Source organism: Notamacropus eugenii, chromosome 5 (assembly GCF_028372415.1).
Source record: "Notamacropus eugenii isolate mMacEug1 chromosome 5, mMacEug1.pri_v2, whole genome shotgun sequence".
In the NCBI taxonomy this organism is placed as follows: Eukaryota; Metazoa; Chordata; class Mammalia; order Diprotodontia; family Macropodidae; genus Notamacropus; species Notamacropus eugenii.
Genome location: NC_092876.1, coordinates 18266059 through 18284199, shown reverse-complemented (window position 1 = coordinate 18284199; position 18141 = coordinate 18266059). Strand labels below are relative to the sequence as shown.

General features: G+C 47.9%; 1 protein-coding gene and 2 long non-coding RNA genes across 3 annotated transcripts in view; 2 read left to right on the top strand and 1 right to left on the bottom strand.

Annotated features, from left to right (window-relative positions):
* The window catches only part of LOC140503582 (uncharacterized), a 38010-nt gene extending 27009 nt beyond the window's left edge, over nucleotides 1-11001 (top strand). Inside the window, exon 6 of the mRNA XM_072607716.1 lies at nucleotides 5210-11001. Coding sequence (XP_072463817.1) covers nucleotides 5210-10941 — 5732 coding nt within the window. The 3' untranslated portion in view covers nucleotides 10942-11001. The remainder of the gene's footprint in view (nucleotides 1-5209) is intronic.
* Nucleotides 1-13635, bottom strand: part of LOC140503583 (uncharacterized) — a 24981-nt gene extending 11346 nt beyond the window's left edge. The window contains exon 1 of the long non-coding RNA XR_011966832.1: nucleotides 13290-13635. This is a non-coding gene — a long non-coding RNA (uncharacterized lncRNA). The remainder of the gene's footprint in view (nucleotides 1-13289) is intronic.
* On the top strand, nucleotides 13532-18141 carry LOC140503584 (uncharacterized). The gene is made up of 3 exons (XR_011966833.1): nucleotides 13532-14091; nucleotides 16063-16129; nucleotides 17035-18141. It is a non-coding gene; the product is annotated as an uncharacterized lncRNA (long non-coding RNA).

Here is an 18141-nt window from a genome sequence, read left to right as displayed (position 1 = left end):
GTTTTGGCTCTTCCTGGTTTAAGCTTCAGCACCATATTTGTGTCATAAAAACAATTTTGTAGGACTCCTTCATCTGTTTTTCCAAATAGTTTATATGGTATTGGAATTAATTGTACTTTAAATGTATGGTAGAATTCACTTGTAAATTCATCTGGTCCTAATGATTTTTTCTTTGGGAGTTCACTGATGGCTTGTTCAATTTATTTTTCTTGATGGCTTGTTCAATTTATTTTTCTGAAATGGAGTTGATTAAGTATTTATTTCCTCTTCTGTTAATCTGGGCAATTTATATTTTTGTAAATATTCATTTGTTTCATTTAGATTGTCAGATTTATTGGCATAGAGTTGAGCAAAATAGCTCCTAATGATTGCTTTAATTTTCTCTTCATTGGTGGTGAATTCACCCTTTTCATTTTTGATACTGGTAATTTGGTGTGCTTCTTTTTAAAAATCAAATTAACAAAAGGTTTATGGATTTTATTGTTTTTTCATAAAACCAAGTATTAGTTTTGTTTATTAGTTCAACAGTTTTCTTACTTTCAATTTATTAATCTCTCTTTTGATTTTTCAGAGTTTCTAGTTTGGAGATTTTTAATTTGTTCTTTTTTCTAAAAGCTTTTTTAATTGCATGCCCAATTCATTGATCTGCTCTTTCTCTATTTTATTCATATAAGCATTTAGAGACATAAAATTTTCCCTAAGTTCTGCTTTAGAAACATCCAACCAATATTGGTGTGTTGTCTCATTATTATAATTTTCTTTGATGAAATTATGGTTTCTATGATTTGTTGTTTGACCCACCCATTCTTTAGGATTAGGTTATTTAGTTTCTAATTAATTTTAATCTGTCTTTCCATGGCCCTTGATTACATCTAATTTTTATTTCATCATGATCTGAAAAGGATGCAATATCTGATACTGCTGGACTTCTTTGCTTTATATTTTTTTCACTAATTCCTTTGATATTCTTGACCTTTTTGTTCTTCCAAATGAATTTTTTTTTGTGTGCAATAAAATAAATTTTTGGTAGTTTCATTGGGATGGCACTGAATAAGTAGATTAGTTTAAGCAGAATCGTCATTTTTATTGTATTGGCATGGCCCACCCATGAACAATTAATATTTATCCAGTTATTTAAATCTGACTTTATTTGTGTAATAAGTGTTTTATAAATATGTTTAAATAGTTCCTGGGGGGTTCAATCTGATCTTGAAGAACCCTCCCAACTTTAAAATGCCATGATCCTCTTACCTTGTCCCTGAAGAAAGGCGGTGTAGTGTAATGGCTAGGGCAGTGGACTTGGAGCCTGTAAGACCTAGGTTCAAGGTCTGCATCAGCATAGAAATGGTAATTAAATCTATTAGAGTGGATGAGATCACCCAGAGAAGTAATCTAGAGGGAGAAGAGAAGAGCATAACCCTGGGGAATGGTTACAGGGCATGATCTGGACAAGGATCCAGCAAAGGAGCCAGAAGGAGAAATCAGAGAAGTAGAAGAACCAGGAGAGATGCTGATGTTACTGTTCAATCATGTCATACTCTTTGTGACCCTATGGAAAATAGCACACCAGGCTCTCTCCTCCTCCATTATCTCTCGAAGTCTAAGTTCATATTTGTTGTTTCCATGACCCTATGTATCCACCTCATCCTCTGCCACCCCCTTTCTTTTTGCCTTCAATCTTTCCCAACATCAGGGTGTAGGTATCCTGAAAATCTAGAGAGAAGAGTTTGTCAAGGAGAGAACAATCAACCATGTCCAGGGCTGCAGAGAGGTCAAGGAGAATGAGAATTGAGACAAAGTCATTGGATTCAGCAATTAAGAATTTTGTTTGCTTGGTAGAATGATGAGTCAGAAGCTGGATTGTAAGGGTCTAAGAAGAGAATGAGAGAAGAGTAAGTGGAGGTATCCACTGTAGATGGCCTTCTCAAGGATTTCAGCCACAAACGGCAAAATAAAGTGATGGTCATTGGGATGAAAGGATCAAAGGAGGGTTTTTTCAGGATAGGGCAGACATGGGTAAGTTTGTAGGCTGTAGAGAATAAGCCAGTAGACACAGAGACAGAGATTGAAAATAAGTAAGAGAATGGAGATGACAGAGGATGTGGAATGGAATAGGATTGTTTGAGCCTATAGAGGGGTTTGCCTTGGTCAGGAATAAGGCTACCTTATCACATGAGACAAGGGTAAAGGAAGAAAGGCAGAAGGCACCTTAGGGAGAGGAGGTGAGGAAGAGGAGAGAAGTAGCTCACAGTGAATGACCTTAATTTTCTTTTCTGTAAAATCTGAGGCAAGGTTCTCAGCTGAGAGAGTGGTTTGGGGAAAAGCTATGGAAGGTTTGAGGACAGATGAGAAGGTTTGGAAGAATCACTATGGAGGTGGAACAGTGAACTGATGAGGGAGGTAGAGTAGGATTGCCTAGCAGCAGTGAGAGACCAACTGAGGCTTAGTAGTGGATCTAATCAGAATAGCTGCATGATTTTCTCCATCTGTGTTCAGTAGTACTCTCTCATTCAGTACTCTCTGATCCAGTGACGCTGGTCTACAAACAAGACAATGCATCTCTCACTTCTGGGCATTTTCTCTGGCATTTGGAGCAAAAGCAATGGATGGTGGGAATCATCAGAGGCTGAGGCTTAGCAACTTACAATCAATGGTATAAAGGGGTCGGAAACTCAAGAGAAGAGGAAAATGCAGAGTTGAATTGGTTTTCCAAGGGGTCAAGATGTGAAAAAAGAGGAAAGTGTAGCTAGTAGCAGTGACCTGGGAGACAACTGAAGAGTTAAGAGATTAGAAGTTACTGTGTGGACAAAGAATAGCTTTGGTAAGGGAATGAAGAGGGGGAGGTAGAAAGCGAACAGATTATGTTCAGATAAGGGGATTTTGGAATTCTTGAAATGAGGGTATTATATTTGTGGGTGATGGAAGGATGAAGGGTGTCTGACTAAGGTAAGATAGAAAAGTAGCTCATGAGAAGTGAGTAGGTTGAGAAACTGAGTGGTTAGGGTATTTGAGAGAGACAGTATGTATGTTAAAGTCCCTTAGGATGAGGGCAGGAGTTGGGCAAGAGAGAAATACTGTGAGCCAGGTACCAAACTCATTGAGGAAGGAGAATGACCCGGGGGGGGGGGGTGTTCTGTAGGGAACAGCTACCAGTATTTTGACTGGGTTGGAGATATGAATAGCATGAACCCTAAAGAAAGAGAGGTTACTGAGTGATGGAGGAAGGAGAAGAACCTGGAAGTGGCAATGGGGAACAAGAAGCATTCCAACTCCCCCACATCAATCAGTGAGCTGGGAAGAATAAGCAAAAGTATTAGGAAAAATATTGGGAAGCGTGGCCAGGGAAACTGTCAGCAGGGAAAAATCAGGTTTCAATAAGAACTATTAGTTGGAAGGAGTGGGAGAGGAATAGATTTAAGATGAAGTGAAGGTTGCTGCCTATGAAACAGGCATTCCAGAGGGCACACTGGAAGGGTTGGGTGGAGCTAGGTTGGAATTTTGAGGTAGGAGGGTTGGGGGGATGGGGAGTGGCATCTGGTAGTGAGAGATAGGAGATTAGGGTTTTGATGATGATCAATAGAATTCAGAATCACTGGGATGTGTGAAAATGTTCATCATTGAGTAAAAGGTGCCACCCGTCTTTCCAATGGAAACTGAACATGAGGCTGGAGACAACTGCAGCAAGAGATTGGGTGGTCAGAGCAGGGGTTGAATGATCTTTTGTCTGGAATATTGGGGAAAGTCTTGCTAGAAGTTCCCAGCCACCCCCCTCCCCATCTCTAGTTCCCATATGTCCAGACAATGGTACACGTGGTGTGAGGATATTCTTCTTAACATTGACCTTTTGGTTTGGAAAGGGTGAGTGTGGCCTCAATGCCGTCAAAGGGCTAGACACAAAAAGGGTCTAACTTTGACATGCTATGATTCCAAGATGGCAGCTTCTACTGTTCTAGCACTTTGGGGGAACCAGGTCCAGCAGGAAGGTAGTACAAGGATGATTACTCCTGGCTTTCAGATAAGGAAATTGATGCTTGGGGAACTGAGATGCTTTCTCCAAGGTTACCCATCTGGCAAGTGGTGGAGCCATGACTCAAACCCAGGGATCAGAGAACTACAGATCCTTGCAATGGTACCATCCTAGAGTCCAGATGTAAAAAATGAGGCCCAGAGGAATGAAATGATTTCCCTAAGGACACAAAGGTAATTAACAATGGTTTCGATTAGAACCCAGGTTCTCTGATGCCATTAACCATGCTGCCTGGGTTCTCTCTAGTCCAGAATTCCTCCTAGACTATAAACTAGGGAATCAAGAAGAAGCCTATACCCCGAGACCATGGTTCTTCTGACTATCTTTCAGTCTCCCTGATAGGTTCCCTGAGCTCCAAAAGGTTTCTGGTGTCTGCTCCCAACCCAGATGGCATGGATGTATCTGATCTTCTAGATAATAAGGGCAAGGATAAAATGACACAGGAGATGAAAGGGAGCTATATTGTTTTAAGAACAACTTGGAGCAAACAAGTCATTTTGATGATTATAAACACTCAAATTAACCACAAAGGACATATAAAGAAAGATGCTATCTGTATCCAGAGAAAGAACTGACAAGTAGAAGTATAGAATAATTTTACATATATGTACTTATTTGTGTCTAATGGTAGCCATTTCTAGGGCAGGGAAGGGTGAGGTAAGAAAAAGAAATTGCCATGATATCTTTATTATCCATTTAAAAGGAATACCAAGTTGTACAGAACAGGCTTACAGTTTAATATGTAATCATCTTTTTTACTGCACTGTGTTATGGAAATGTTTGTTTTATTCCATAAATTAAGAGACAGAGGAGAGGAAGAGAGAGGGGAAGAGAAAGGGGGGGGAGAGCTGGAAGGAGGGGGAATCTAAACTGAAAAGGCACATCCAAGGGTCCTGAAGTACTGTGTTTCAAGGGGTGGAAATGAATGGGGAGAATGATTTGTTGGGCAGAGATTCAATACTACAGTATCCACTCTAGTTCAGGAAGAATTAAGAATTTCATGATTCCCCAAAACTTTGATCTTTTGATTGTGAGATCCTGTGTTCCAGACACCCACCCAATGCTGAAAGGGCCATCAATGGAATCTGCTGAGCCCAACCATGCTCATCCATCCCCCTGGGCTACAGGCTTGCACATTTGGGCTTCCCTTTAATGCTCCATTTTCCTTTTTACCCTGTGCAGCCAAAACTCCCAAGAAATTAAAAGAGGGATACAAGAAATCAAGAGAAGAGGTCCACAAGAAGCCAACAGAAGAAGAAGAAGAAGAAGAGGAAGAAGAGGTACTCATGAAATCAACAGAAGAAGAAGAGGAAGAAGGAGAAGAAGAAGAAGAAGAAAAAGGACCCGTGAAATTAGAAGAAGAGAAACGGAAGATATCAAAAGAAGAAGACAGATCCATCATGCTGCCTCATGAACATAAGAAGATAGAAGCTGTTGAGAGAATAGTAGTTGACAGAAGAGGTACTCCTCGGACATCTTCTACACTTTCCTCAGCCCCTTTCTCGGTGACTGCGGATGTGCGCAAACACAGTTTCTTAGAATCCTCGTCCCCTCCGCCAGAAGCCCTGCCTGATTATGTGGATGTGACCCTGAAGGTGATGAGGAAAACTCGCAATAAAAGAACCAAGAAAAAGAAACGTGAAATGAGGAGGAAGGAAAAAGTGGTGAAGGAAAAAGTGGTGAAGGAAAAAGCAGTGAAGGAAAAAGTGGTGAAGGAGGAGGTCCAGGAAATAGTAGAAGCTCCCCCTGAACCTGAGATAAAACCAAAGATGGTTGATGAGAAGCAGGTTTCTTGGCGGGATGACATTTGCCACCTCATGACCATGCGTATTTCTACCTCGCAGGAGAGCATGGCCAAAGACTTGAGCGAGGAGCTGGTGACCTTGGCCCGGGAGGTTCTGGTGGAGCGGCAGCCCAGCTGGGAACTCTTTCAGGAGATCTGTCCTCTGTTGAAGGAGCCAAGCCTGAAGCAAGTCAGAGATGCAAGAGGAGATATGGAGGAGATGGAAGAAGAGATGGAGGAAATGGAAGATGAGATGGAGAAAATGGAAGAAGAGATGGAGAAAATGGAAGAAGAGATGGAGACCATAGAAGTCACTCCTTCATCCTCCTCAAGATCCAGGATGAAGAAAACCTTCTTTCTTGAAGAGCATGATCTCACTAAGCAAGAAATGAAGCTGTCTAGGCAGGCAAAGAGACTGGCCAGGAAAGAGAGGAAGCTTGCCAGGAAGGAGCATGAACTGGCCATAGCAGAGGAGGCACTAGCCCGGAGAGGGGACGAGCTGAGCAGGGAACACGAACTGCTGGCTAAGGAGCAGGAGGAGCTGGCCAAGGAGGAAGACAATTTGACCAAAGAAGAGACATTTGTGATTCAGGAAGAGGACATCCTGATCCAAGCTGACACAAAACCTGAAGACTTCAGGATGTTCAAGGAGGGAATGAAAGAAACCAAAAAAGAAATCCAACTGATCAGGAAGGAGAGGAGGAAATCCAAAGAAGAGAGCACAAAGGCCAGGGAGCCCACGGAAAGGGACAGGAGACCTTCTTTCACGGATTTCAAAGGAGACACAGAGAAGGCCATTGAATACAGGAAATACATCAAGGAGAAGAGGGACATGATCAAACTGAAGATGGAGAAAGCTCGGGAGGAGAGAATTCAGGCCTGGGAGGACCGAATCCAAGCCCAGGAAGAAAGAGAGCTGGCTCTTTTGGCCAGGTATGCCTTGGCAGAAGAACAGAGGGCAGAGGGTGAAGAGCCGCTGGCCCGGTCTTCTGAAGAGAAGATGATTATTAAAGAGGAGAGGAAATTGACTCTGGAAGAGCTGGGAGTTATCCGAGAGGAAAAGAGGCAGACCCAAAAGGAGATATTGCTGATCCAGCAAGAAATGATGATGATCCAGAAGGAGATAGAACTGAACAAGGAGCAGCATACACTGCCAGAAGAGGAGATCAAGCTGCTCATGGAGGGGCAGAGATTGGCCCGCCAAGAGGGCAGCACTGAGGAACAAAAGAAACTTCTTCAAGGGGAAAGGAGGCTCCGCCTCTCAAAACAGGAGCTAACCCCAGAAGAGGGGGCAGAGGGTAAGAGAGGAGAGGCTCTACCCGGGCAGGAAGAAGAGCACCTGCCCAAGGAAAGGAGGAAGTTTATCTCTACAAAGGCTAGTGCTGAGGGAGCAAAAGGATTTCATCATAAGAGGAAAACAACACTGCCCATTGGAGAGCAAGAGCTAATGGAAGAGATGGTGGAAGTGGAGGAAGAGGAGGAAGAAGAAGAGGAAAAGGAAGAGGAATGGGAAGAGGAAGAGGAGGAAGAGGAAGAGAGTAAGTTGCCTACTGAGAAAGAGAGTCTGCCTGTGAAAGAGGAGGAAAGGAAGAAAATGGCAGAAGCAGTCAAGCTGGAGGAAAAGATGGAAGGTGAAGAGCAGGCAGAGAAAAGGAAGAAATTAAGTTTGGAACTGTTGGAGCTATCTGGTGAGAAGCAGAGGATGCTCATCGCCCAGAGGCACCTGACCCAGCAAGAGCTTGAGGTAACCAAGAAAGAAAGGAAGTTGATCCTTAAGAAGATGGAACTGATCACAGAAGAGAAGCTAGCCGCCCAGAAATTACAAGATGACACGTGCACTCAGCGTCTGATGGAAATGAAAAAGACTGAGGAAGAAATCGAGGAGGCCCAAGACGAGCGAAGGTGGCTCACTCTGCAGAGGCAGCAGATATCTAAAGGGAGGAAGCTGTCCCAAGACTGGCCTCTGGAAGAAGAAGTCGGAAGCCAGGAGTTGGAAGCCAGGGCAAAACTACAAAGGGAGCGAAGGAGGCTGGAAAAAATTGAGAAGAGGCTGGCTGAAGAGGAGAAGGAACTATTGAAGGAACACAAGAGACTGTCCAAGGAGGAAAAGCTGCTGATGAAAGAGCAGAAAAAGCTGACAAAGAGAGAGAAGAAAGTCACCAAGAGGGAGCGCAAGTTGGCTTTGTTAGAAAGAAACATGACCTTAGAGGAGAGCCTGAAGCAGGAAGGAATTGAGACTGAAGCCATGAGAGACACCTTGGAATTCATTAGATGGCAAAGGCGAAAGATTCTGGAGCTCCAGAAGGCGGAAGCTGCACAGGAGGCTGAGAAGGCCAAGTCTATGTTGACAGAGGAGGTGAGGCTGGCCGACGAGGAGGAAGAGGAAGAAGAGGAGGAGGAGGAGGAGGAGGAAGAGGAGGAAGAGGAGGAGGAAGAGGAAGAAGAAGAAAGAGCCCAAGAAGAGGAAGTGGAAGAAAGAGCACAGGGAGAGGAAGAGGAGGAAAAAGAGGAAGAAAGAGCACAGGGAGAGGAAGAGGAGGGATCCCTTCTATCTGAGGAAGAAATGGCTGCTGTTGAGTCTACCAGGAAGATAATTCCCATCGAGGAACCCATAGTCCAAGCAAAGGTCCTTGATCAAGCTATGGAAACAGCGGATGAGAAGGATGCCAAAGTCAGATGGAAGGAAGATGGCATTGTGAAAACAGCTGGGCTGGAAGTTGAGGGGAAAACATTGCACTGGAAAGAGAAGCCACGAAAATCGATTGTAGAGCCTTTGCTGCCACTACCACAGGCTGTGACCTCCCTCCAGCCCAACGAATCCCAAGAAAAGATGCTGAAGTTACTGCTCCATGCCAGAGTCAAGCACAGACCCCCACCAAGGTTTCCACCCAAGCCAAAGGAAGCAGTGGCCAAGATGGCCCCGTCACCTGAAGCACAGCCAGAGATTCCTACCCTCACTGTCATGGAACCTGCTGCTGTGGTTCCTCCAAAGAAGTCAGCCAGAGACCACTGGAGGTGGTTTTTGCGGATTCATCAGACTATCCGAGCCTTCAAGGACCCAGTGGCCCAACGCAAAAGACTCCTGGCTCTTGTGTGCAGTGCATTCTCCCACAAGACCCACAAAGGAAGCTGGGACCGATTCCAGTCTTCCCTGCAGAAGATTCGCAAACAAGGTGAGATCACTAAAAAAAACATGGACCAACTTTGCTGGCTGCTGGAGCAGACATCACCCTTGAAGCAGAAGGAGTGGGTGCAAATGGCCAATCTGGAGGCTATTGCCTCCCGCTGGGAGGCCCCCACGCCTCCTCAGCCAGTCCCTGAGGATGCTGCTGGCATCTTGCCCACCATGAAAGACATCCCTCTACAGGAAGAACACCCTGAATTTCCAACCAGAAGAGGCTTCCTTCCCTCCTTCTCCAAGCCATCCATTGAGGATGGCCTCCTCACCCACCTTGTTGCCTCAAGTAAGGTCATAGGTAGCAGACCAGAGTTCTTCGAACCCGTCATGAAAGACCTGGCTAAGATTTCTCCCATTTACTCAGCAAAGATCCTTGAGATCTTGAAACTCCAGAAAAATCTTCAGTTCTGGAATACCAAGATAAAGGACCATCAGCTGTCCAGAGTGAAAGCACAATTATCCCGTGCAACAAAGCTTGGACTTCCAGAAGGATTCCCACCGACTACAGCCAAGTCAAAGCCCAGGCCTTTGTCCCTGATCACTGAAGCAACACCTGGACCCCCATCAAGATACCCGTCTACTACAGCAAGGTTTGAACCCCAAGAAGGATTCCTACCCACTGCAGCCAAGTGGGAACGCAGGCCTCTGCCCCTGCTCACTGAAGTAAGACCTGGACCCCCAGAAAGATACCTGTCTACGACAGCAAGGCTTGGACCCCGAGGATTCCTGCCCACTGCAGCCAAGTCAGAGCCCAGGCCTCAGTCCCTTCTCACTGAAGCAAGACCTGGACCCCCAGCAAGCTATCCCTCTACTACAGCAAGGCTTGGACCCCAAGAAGGATTCCTACCCACTGCAGCCAAGTGGGAACCCAGGCCTCTACCCCTGCTCACTGAAGCAAGACCTGGACCACCAGCAAGATACCCCTCTACTACAGCAAGGCTTGGACCCCAAGAAGGATTCCTACTCTCTGTAGCCAAGTGGGAACCCAGGTCTCTGCCCCTGCTCACTGAAGGAAGACCTGGACCCCCATCAAGATACCCGTCTACTACAGCAAGGTTTAGACCCCAAGAAGGATTCCAGCCCACTGCAACTGAGTCAGAGCCCAGGCTTCAGTCCCTTCTCACTGAAGCAAGACTTGGACCCCCAGAAAGATATCTGTCTACTACAGCAAGGTTTGGACCCCAAGGATTCCTACCCACTGCAGCCAAGTGGGAGCCCAGGTCTTTGCCCCTGCTCATCAAAGCAAGACCTGGTCCCCCTGCAAGATCCCCATCTACCACAGCAAGGCTTGGACTCCCAGAAAGATTCCTGGCCACTGCAGCTGAGTCAGAGTCCAAGCCTCTACCCTTGTTCACAGAAGCAAGACCTAGACCTCCAGCAAGAACCCTGTCTACTACAGCAAGACTTGGACCCCCAGAAGGATTTCTGTCCACTGCAGTCATGCGGAAGCCCAGGCCCCAGCCTGTGCCCTTTTCACTGAAGAGAGATTCAAAGAAGATGCAATGGGAGACCTTCCTGGCACTCTACCATGTTCTCTTAGCAGTGCAGAAGCAGGACCAACCCACAAGCTCCACAATGATAGACCAGGTCGGCCAGATTTTAGACCTCTACCAAGTCAAGACTCCAAAGATGCAGCAGTTACTACAGGAGCTCTTGGATCGGAGAGCCCAACCCCTTCAGGAGACCATCTACAAAAAAGCCTTGCAGGTCACAGAGTTGGTCCCTGGAGAGCGGATCCTCTACTATCTCCTGTGTAACAATGAACTGCCCCCACCAGAGTCATCCAGGTTCCAGTTGGTGGTGCCCCTGCCAGAGAAGAACCAAGTGCACACCATCCTGCCCTTGGGCAGGACCCGCTATGGCCTCCTGGAGCTAGCCTGGAGAAGCCTGCCTCAACCAGACCCCCATCAGGTTGAGGTTCTGCCCGGAATCTCCACTGCTACCTCCCAATGATTCCAGGTCCTCCTGGGTCTCTCCTTCTTCCCTCCCATCCCTAGATATTTATTCATGTGGGGTTACGGAAAAGATGCCAGGCAGGCAGGTGGTCAATGAGAGATGTCCTCTTGCTGAGCCCCTCCAGGGTTGGATACCCCCAATCTCCCCAGTTTTCTGAATCCCTCTTCCCTGCTGCCATTGTCTCCCTCCCCAATGTGCTCAACAGACCCACTTAGTTCCCGGTGTTCCCACAGTCCTCCTGAAAATTCCAGGTTCCTTCTAACTCTGCTGACCATGATGTGGACTCCAAACCACCAAGGGAATCAAGAGGTGAAGGAAGAAGCTATTAGTGGTTCTCCAAACCAACTACTCAATTCTCTCTCCTCCACCCAGCTACAGATTGAGTAGGAGAAGGAACAATATCTATTGATGGGGAGAAAGGCATGCTGAGCTCTTAGCCATAGAGCTTCCCTGAGTGCCCAGGGAGAGGGGATCTGTACAAGCTATGACCCTCTCAAAGTCAAAGGATTGAAAACAGTTTGGAGCCAGTTGCAAATAAACAAGAGCAAAAGGGAAGTGGTCCCTTTGCTAGGAAGGGCTCATTCAGGACAGGGGTCTTCTGTAACTTCTCACAGTCCCAAAAGGAGGAGGGTTGGAACCTTGGGCCCTCTTCCTGTGTCAAATAAAAGTTGCAGTATCATCTTCCCAAAATCCTGGCTTGGCTTGGGGGGAGGGGGGTGCTGGCTGGATGCCACAAAACATCAAGAATGTGGAATCATTGCTTTAGGAGACACAGGAGTGGTCGGGGGTTTCTTCTACCACCACCCCAGAACCATTTGTCAATTTCAGGAGGTCAGGTGTCCCAGGTTTCCAACCCCAGAGTCTTTCTCAATTCCTCACATCCAAGCTGTGGCCTTTTCCTCTCTAGCGTCTGTTGTCTATTTCACCTTTCCACATCAGCCCTTGTTGATTTCACCTCTGTCCACAGCAGCCCTTGTCGATTTCACCTCTGCGTCATTTCCCCAATATGCCCCCTTCTCTCCTCTTACACTACCCTCCCCCACTACAGGCCCTTATCACCCCATGCCTGGACTACAGCAATAGGGGTTGGGGGAGGGAGTTGCCAGCCTCAGGTCTCACCTCACTCCACTCCATCCTCCATTCATCCACCAAATGGATTTTCCCAAAGTTCAGATTTATGTCACCCCACTCAATAAACTCCAGTGGCTTCCTTTCAGGACCAATTATAATGTCCTTTAATATAAATTATAGAATCTAATAGTTGGAAGGGAACTGTCATCAGAGAGCTAGCCTAAGTGATACTCAGAAAGGAATCCCGGTGAAAATTTTATCTGGCAAAGGGTCATCCAGTTTCTGATTGAAGAGTTCCAAGTCATTAATTAAAAAACAAAAAAGCAATAGCACATAGCCAAGGACAGATCCCTGGGGCCCTCCACCAGAGTCTTCCTGACACGTTAACATTGAACCATTAACAATCTCTTTTTGAGTCCCTCCATCCAACCAGTTTAAATCATCATTGTGTCACTGTCTAGCCTGCCTGTCCCTATGTATTTCACAACAACAGAATGAACTTTTCACAAAGCTTTTTAAAATTCCAGGCAAATTCTATAATGTTCCCTCAACTAAAGCTTAGTCATCCTGCCAAAAAATGAAGTATGAAAATGGGACGAGCAATTCCCAGTTACATCAGCTTTCAAGGTTGAAAAGCTGAAAAGGCATTCATTTAATCTTTACAGCTGGTACTGTGATAATTCCCATTTGATGAGGCTCGGGTTAAACCAATTCTCCTTCCTGACAGAGTACCTGGAGTCAGGAAGACCTGAGTTAAAATTCTGCTCCACACTATCAGTGTGACTCTGGAAAAATCAATTTCTGTCATTTTCCCAACTATCAAATGAGATGGTATTTGTAAAGTACCTGGCACCCAGAAGGTGCTTAATACATGTTTCTTGCCTTGTTTTAACCCCCTCCCCCCCCCCCCCCCCCACACACTCACACCTCATCTCAAATTCATTTTCACACTAGCAGGGGGTATGGAGGAGGTTTAAGGTGGAGGGAATCTGGCCACCAGGAACAGGGCCAATGGCCCCCAGACACTTTCATATGTGTCCCTGCGATAAAGCACTGGGAGGCTCGTTTGGGGACCCCACCTTTCACCACCAAAAACCGAATTAGGTGACTAGCCAACCGTGGAGCTACAAGGGAACTTTAAAAATAAAGCAGAGACTTTGAAGGCCGTTCCAGTCTGGAGGTGGGGAGAGTGCAGAGCAGCACGCGCAGGAACGCTTGCGAGACCAAGACGTGGGTGGGGCGGTGACCCTGGAGTGTCTCCCACTGCCCCCTACCTTCTGCAGCCCCCCTTGCCTCAAGCGGAGAAGATCGGCGCATAGAGTCCTTCACAGGCTAGGCTGGGATCTCCTGGGCATGCGCACAAGCCTCCCCGCGTAGCCACAGGGCACTTCTCGGTCCGCTGGGCCAGCCCTGGACACGTGCCAGGGCAGGCTCGGGATAGGGAGGGTCGGAAGTGCGGAAATCGGCACCGGAAGCGCTGCCTCTGAACCTTGCCTGCCCTCCAGCTACGGAGGCTTCGGCGTTCCCCCGTGTTCCCAGTCCGCGCCAGCTCTGACCCCGAGGGGGAGGCCAAAGTCGGTCCTCTAGAAAGGGAGGCGCGGTGGAGGGGGAGGGTGGAACGGGAGGCGTTGGCTGGCTTCTCGCCACGCCCCTCCCCTCACTGCCGCACTCATTGGCCTGCTTGTGGGGGCGGGGCTGAGCTAGCATCCAATCATCAGGCTGCTGCCTCTGCCGCTGTCGAAGGTGGAAGTTGAGGCTTGGCCAGGCAGCGTGCACGTGGTGGGGGCTGCGCGAGGCCCTGGACCTGCAGCCTGCCCCTTTCTCTTTTTCCTTCTTTTCTTTCTCCTGTTCTCTGCTCTTACCCTCCTCCTTCCTTTCTTCTTTCTCCCTCTTCCTCCTTTCTCCCCCTCCTCCTAATCATCTTTGAAGTCAGAGTACCTGTGACCCAATTCCATTTCCGAAATGCGTGTCTTTTGCTCCTAGTCACCAGCTGCCTGATCTGTGAAACGGCCGGGCATCCCCCAGACCCTTCCACTCCAGGGTCCTGTACACTGTACCTACATCTGCCTGGACACGGTGAGTCCTGTTCATAAGTCCTTATGATGCACTGTCTGTGTGTCAGGCTTGTGCTAAGGGCTTCATACACAAAGGAAGGTAAAAGGCGGGGGTCGTGGTGGGGTGCAGCTAGGTGGTGTAGTGGATAGACTGTCGGACCTGAAGCCAGGAAATCCAGCTTCAGACGCTTCCTGGGCAAGTCACTGTTTGCCTCAGTTTCCTCATCTGTCAGATGAGCTGGAGGACATGGCAAACCCCTCTAGTATCTGTACCAAGAAAATCCCAAATAGGGTTTCAGGGAGTCAGATAGGAACAAAAGGAGTGAACAGCGACAAAAACTAGTACCTACCCTCAAGGAGCTGATACTCCAGGGGGGAGATATCAAGCAAACAACCACATGCTCTGTAGAGGGTCATCCCAGAGGGAAGGCTTCTTGTAGAAGGTGGGGTTTTAGCTAGGACTTGAAGGAAGCCAGAGAGGATAGGGTGCCTAGAGCTGGGGGCTGGAACAGCCAAGGCCTGGATGTCATCTTCCATCTTACTCCCCATTTCCAGACTGATCAGACTTCAATATCCACTAGAAAATTTTGCATTTGATCCTGGAGGTAATAGGAGCCCCTGGAGCTTATCAGGATCAGACTTTGGGGGCTGAATGAAGGACAGCCGGGAGCCAGGCAGACTCCCTGGCAGTTGTGTGATCTAATCTCACTGCAGCAAAACAGGCCTTTTTCTCCCCAAACCAGTCTCTGCCTCGCTCTCTCTTGTGGCTGTTACAAATGTCCTCTTCTCTGGTGTTCATCTGTGCTCCCTCTCCCAGCCTCTCAACTAGAACCTTGCTTCATACCTTACTAAAAAAAAATCAGTCATCTTACTGACATCATGCTTCATCTTACTGACATCATGCTTCTACCCGAGAAGAGACAACTCTGTGAGGGACTTCAACAGCCATCCCGTGGCCTGGAGGGATCCAGTGATCCTGAGGAACCTCTGCCCTCATCACAACAGTAGGAGGAGGAGGTCCAGAGAGGTTAAGGGCAAGGCCATCTCCACGCAGCTGGTCAGTGGTGGTTACTGGCCTCCAACCCAAGCTCTTCTGCTCCTAGGATATTGGGTCGGGCTCTGCCACCTCCTTGATTCTGTGATTCAGTGGCTACCTCCTTCCTTCCTCTCTTCCTTTCCTTTGTTTTTGCTAACATCCTTCATGTCAAGCACCAAACCTGTGATCTTTCCCCAAAAAACTCTTTTCTCTCTCCGTCTCCCTCTCTCTCTCTCTCTCTCTCTGTCTTACTCTCTCTCTTTCTCTCTCTCTTGCTCTTCCATCTCTTTTGCCCTCCCCCTGTCTCTCCTGTCTCTCCTTCCCTCATCTCTGTCTCTCTTTTTCCTCCCCCATTTCTATTTCTCTCTCCCCTGTCTCTCCCTTTGTCTCTGTCTCTCTCCCATGTCTCCCCTCCCTGTCTCTCCCTGTGTCTCTTTCTCTTCTGTACCCAGCAGCAGTCAGAGCCTCTGGCGTAGGCTCTCCTGCCAGTTCAGCTCTGGCTTGAGTCCAGCCCTCTCTTCTTACTGCAGGACTCAGCTCCCCCTGCCTGCATCCCCCCTGCCCAGTGTCTGGAAGAAGGAGGGAGAGGAGCAGAGGGGCATCTTTTCTATGGTGTTTTCCAGTTATTAATTCTCTGATTTTCACAACCAACCTGGGAGGTGGGGCTTTTATTATACTAATTTTACAGATGAAGAAACTGAGGCTGAGAGAGGTTAGACAGTGGGCCCAGGCTCCCAGGAAGGATCTTAACTTGGGTCTTCCAGGCTGCCTGCCAGCCCCTTGGAATCCTTCTCTTCCAGGCTTATGTTGGGTGATCCTTTCCAGACCACAGACTGCCTTGTAGTCTCTTCTGCCACAGCCTAGCAACCCCTTTAAGGCAGCTCAGTGGGAGGGATCAGGACTGGGGGCAGGAGGGGCAGGGTGCCAGTGGTCTCATGGTTCCCTCTTTTTCCCCAGCTTTGTCTTTGGAGAACAGAAGGAGCTGGCCATGGCCCTTGTACTTCTCACAGACAGGCCTCTGCAGGTGAGCAGGGGGCACTTAGTGTTGGAAATGTCTTCAGAGAGTGGACGCAGATGCCTCTCTTTGTGTCACCTGGCATTCTGGGGCTGCCTAACCTTCTGCCCATGCCCATGGCATCAGAGGCATCATTGCCATCATCTGGCTCACCAGGATGAGGTCAGGAGGGCTTCCAGCAAAAGGGCCTGGGCCTTGGGCTCCTCCCTGTCCATGGGCAGGAAATTCTGAAGGGTCCAGAAGCTCCTGGTGCCCTGTTTAGGGAGGAAACTGTCTATCCTTTTAAAAAGACCAAAGCACCCCTGCCCTTGGCAAGCCCATGGGGTATATTTGGCACGTTTGCCCACATTCCTTATTCCAGGAAGAGCTCTGGAATCCAGGGGAAGATCGAACATTGTCCTTTTAAGGGTCTCCCCCAGGGCTTTACAATTGGAGCCCCAGCCCAGTCCTCCTGGCACCATGCCAGTGGCCCCTAAGTGCCCATCCAAACACCCCAAGCATTCCCTTTGGCAAAGTGTTCAGACAGTCCCAAAATTAAAGGGGAGGGACGAACACCAGGGCAGCTGCTGGGCCCAAAGTACAAGATTTGTGCAAATTCAACACATGATCAGACCTCACCAAGGACCAGAAATATTGCCCTCCACTCCCACATTCCTCCTCTGTGGATCCCTGCCCTCATTTCAGGGACACCAGAGACTGGGCCTGACCCAGGCTGGCCTGGGAACTCACATGGGAGACTGTGATGAAAGGCGGCCCTCCCACCTCCCAACCATTATCCAGATTGTGTCTATCTGTATTTGTCCTTTGTTGCCAAAGAAGACCATGCCATCAGAGAAATGATGACATGACTTGCACTTGACTTTGTTTTGAGTGAGGGAGGGCTGTCCAAGTCACCAACCTCACTTCTCCTCCAGAACCATCTGAATCCAGTGATCCATCAGGATGAGTGGAGATGACCCAGGACAGGTACGCACTTAGGGTGAGGTAATGCACATTCATTGAATAGGCCTGTTTAAGAAGTATCCAGGGCATGGCCTCTTTAATGAGGCCAAGAAAAAGAAAGACATCAGGCTGGGAGGGAAACAGCAACAGTTACTATTGATAATCACTCTAAAGCCAAGAGGGTCCAGAAGAGCACTTAGGCAGGAGCCCATTGGTGCCCCAGCTTCAGAGTGCTGTAGGTTTAAGATTTTGGGAAAAGAAAGGAAAGGAGAAAGGAAAGGAAAGGAAAGGAAAGGAAAGGAAAGGAAAGGAAAGGAAAGGAAAGGAAAGGAAAGGAAAGGAAAGGAAAGGAAAGGCTACTTAAGCATGGAAGCAAAGGAATATTCCTTAAGGATCCTCAGACATTGACTCATACTCAGATTGCCCTAAGCGAGGAGCTGGCAACTCTTCGTGCCTATGGTCACAGGGAAGCTTACTCTTGACCTCAGGACCAATTAAGACCATCATTTTCAGTGTAAGTCTTGCCAGGGTGGGGAAGAATGAGGACTTTACTCTTGCCACCTTAACAAACAGACTAGTATTCTCCAAGTTGCACGTTAGGAGACCACCCTCCAGAGAAAGTGTGGTACCTCCTGGGAGGGTGTCCCCATCCAGGAGATGAGGTGCTGGAGTCCTCCAGAGTGGACAGAGAACCTGGCCCCCAAAGCTGTGAACCACCATGGCAGGGGAAACCTTTGGCCAGAGCCACAGGAAAACTGCCTCCCCTTGACCCTGCTCCCCTTCTACAAACACTGCAGTTCCTGGACACTGGACAGTTCTCAGAGTGAGGCAGCCTATGAGGGCATGGATGGGATGAAAGCTCTTGTCTCTGCAACCTAAAAATGGGGTGAAGGAGTGACAAACCTCTGAAGACTTCCTTCCCCCACCCCCAGGCGTGGATGCACTGGTCACCAAGGAATGTGGGGCGGCCATGGACCGGAGAATGAAATGCAGACCAGTCCAGCAGGGAAATCAGGGTGTGGGCAACAATGGAAAAATTCCTGGAAAAGACAGTGGCAAAATCATGTTCTTTTTTTTTT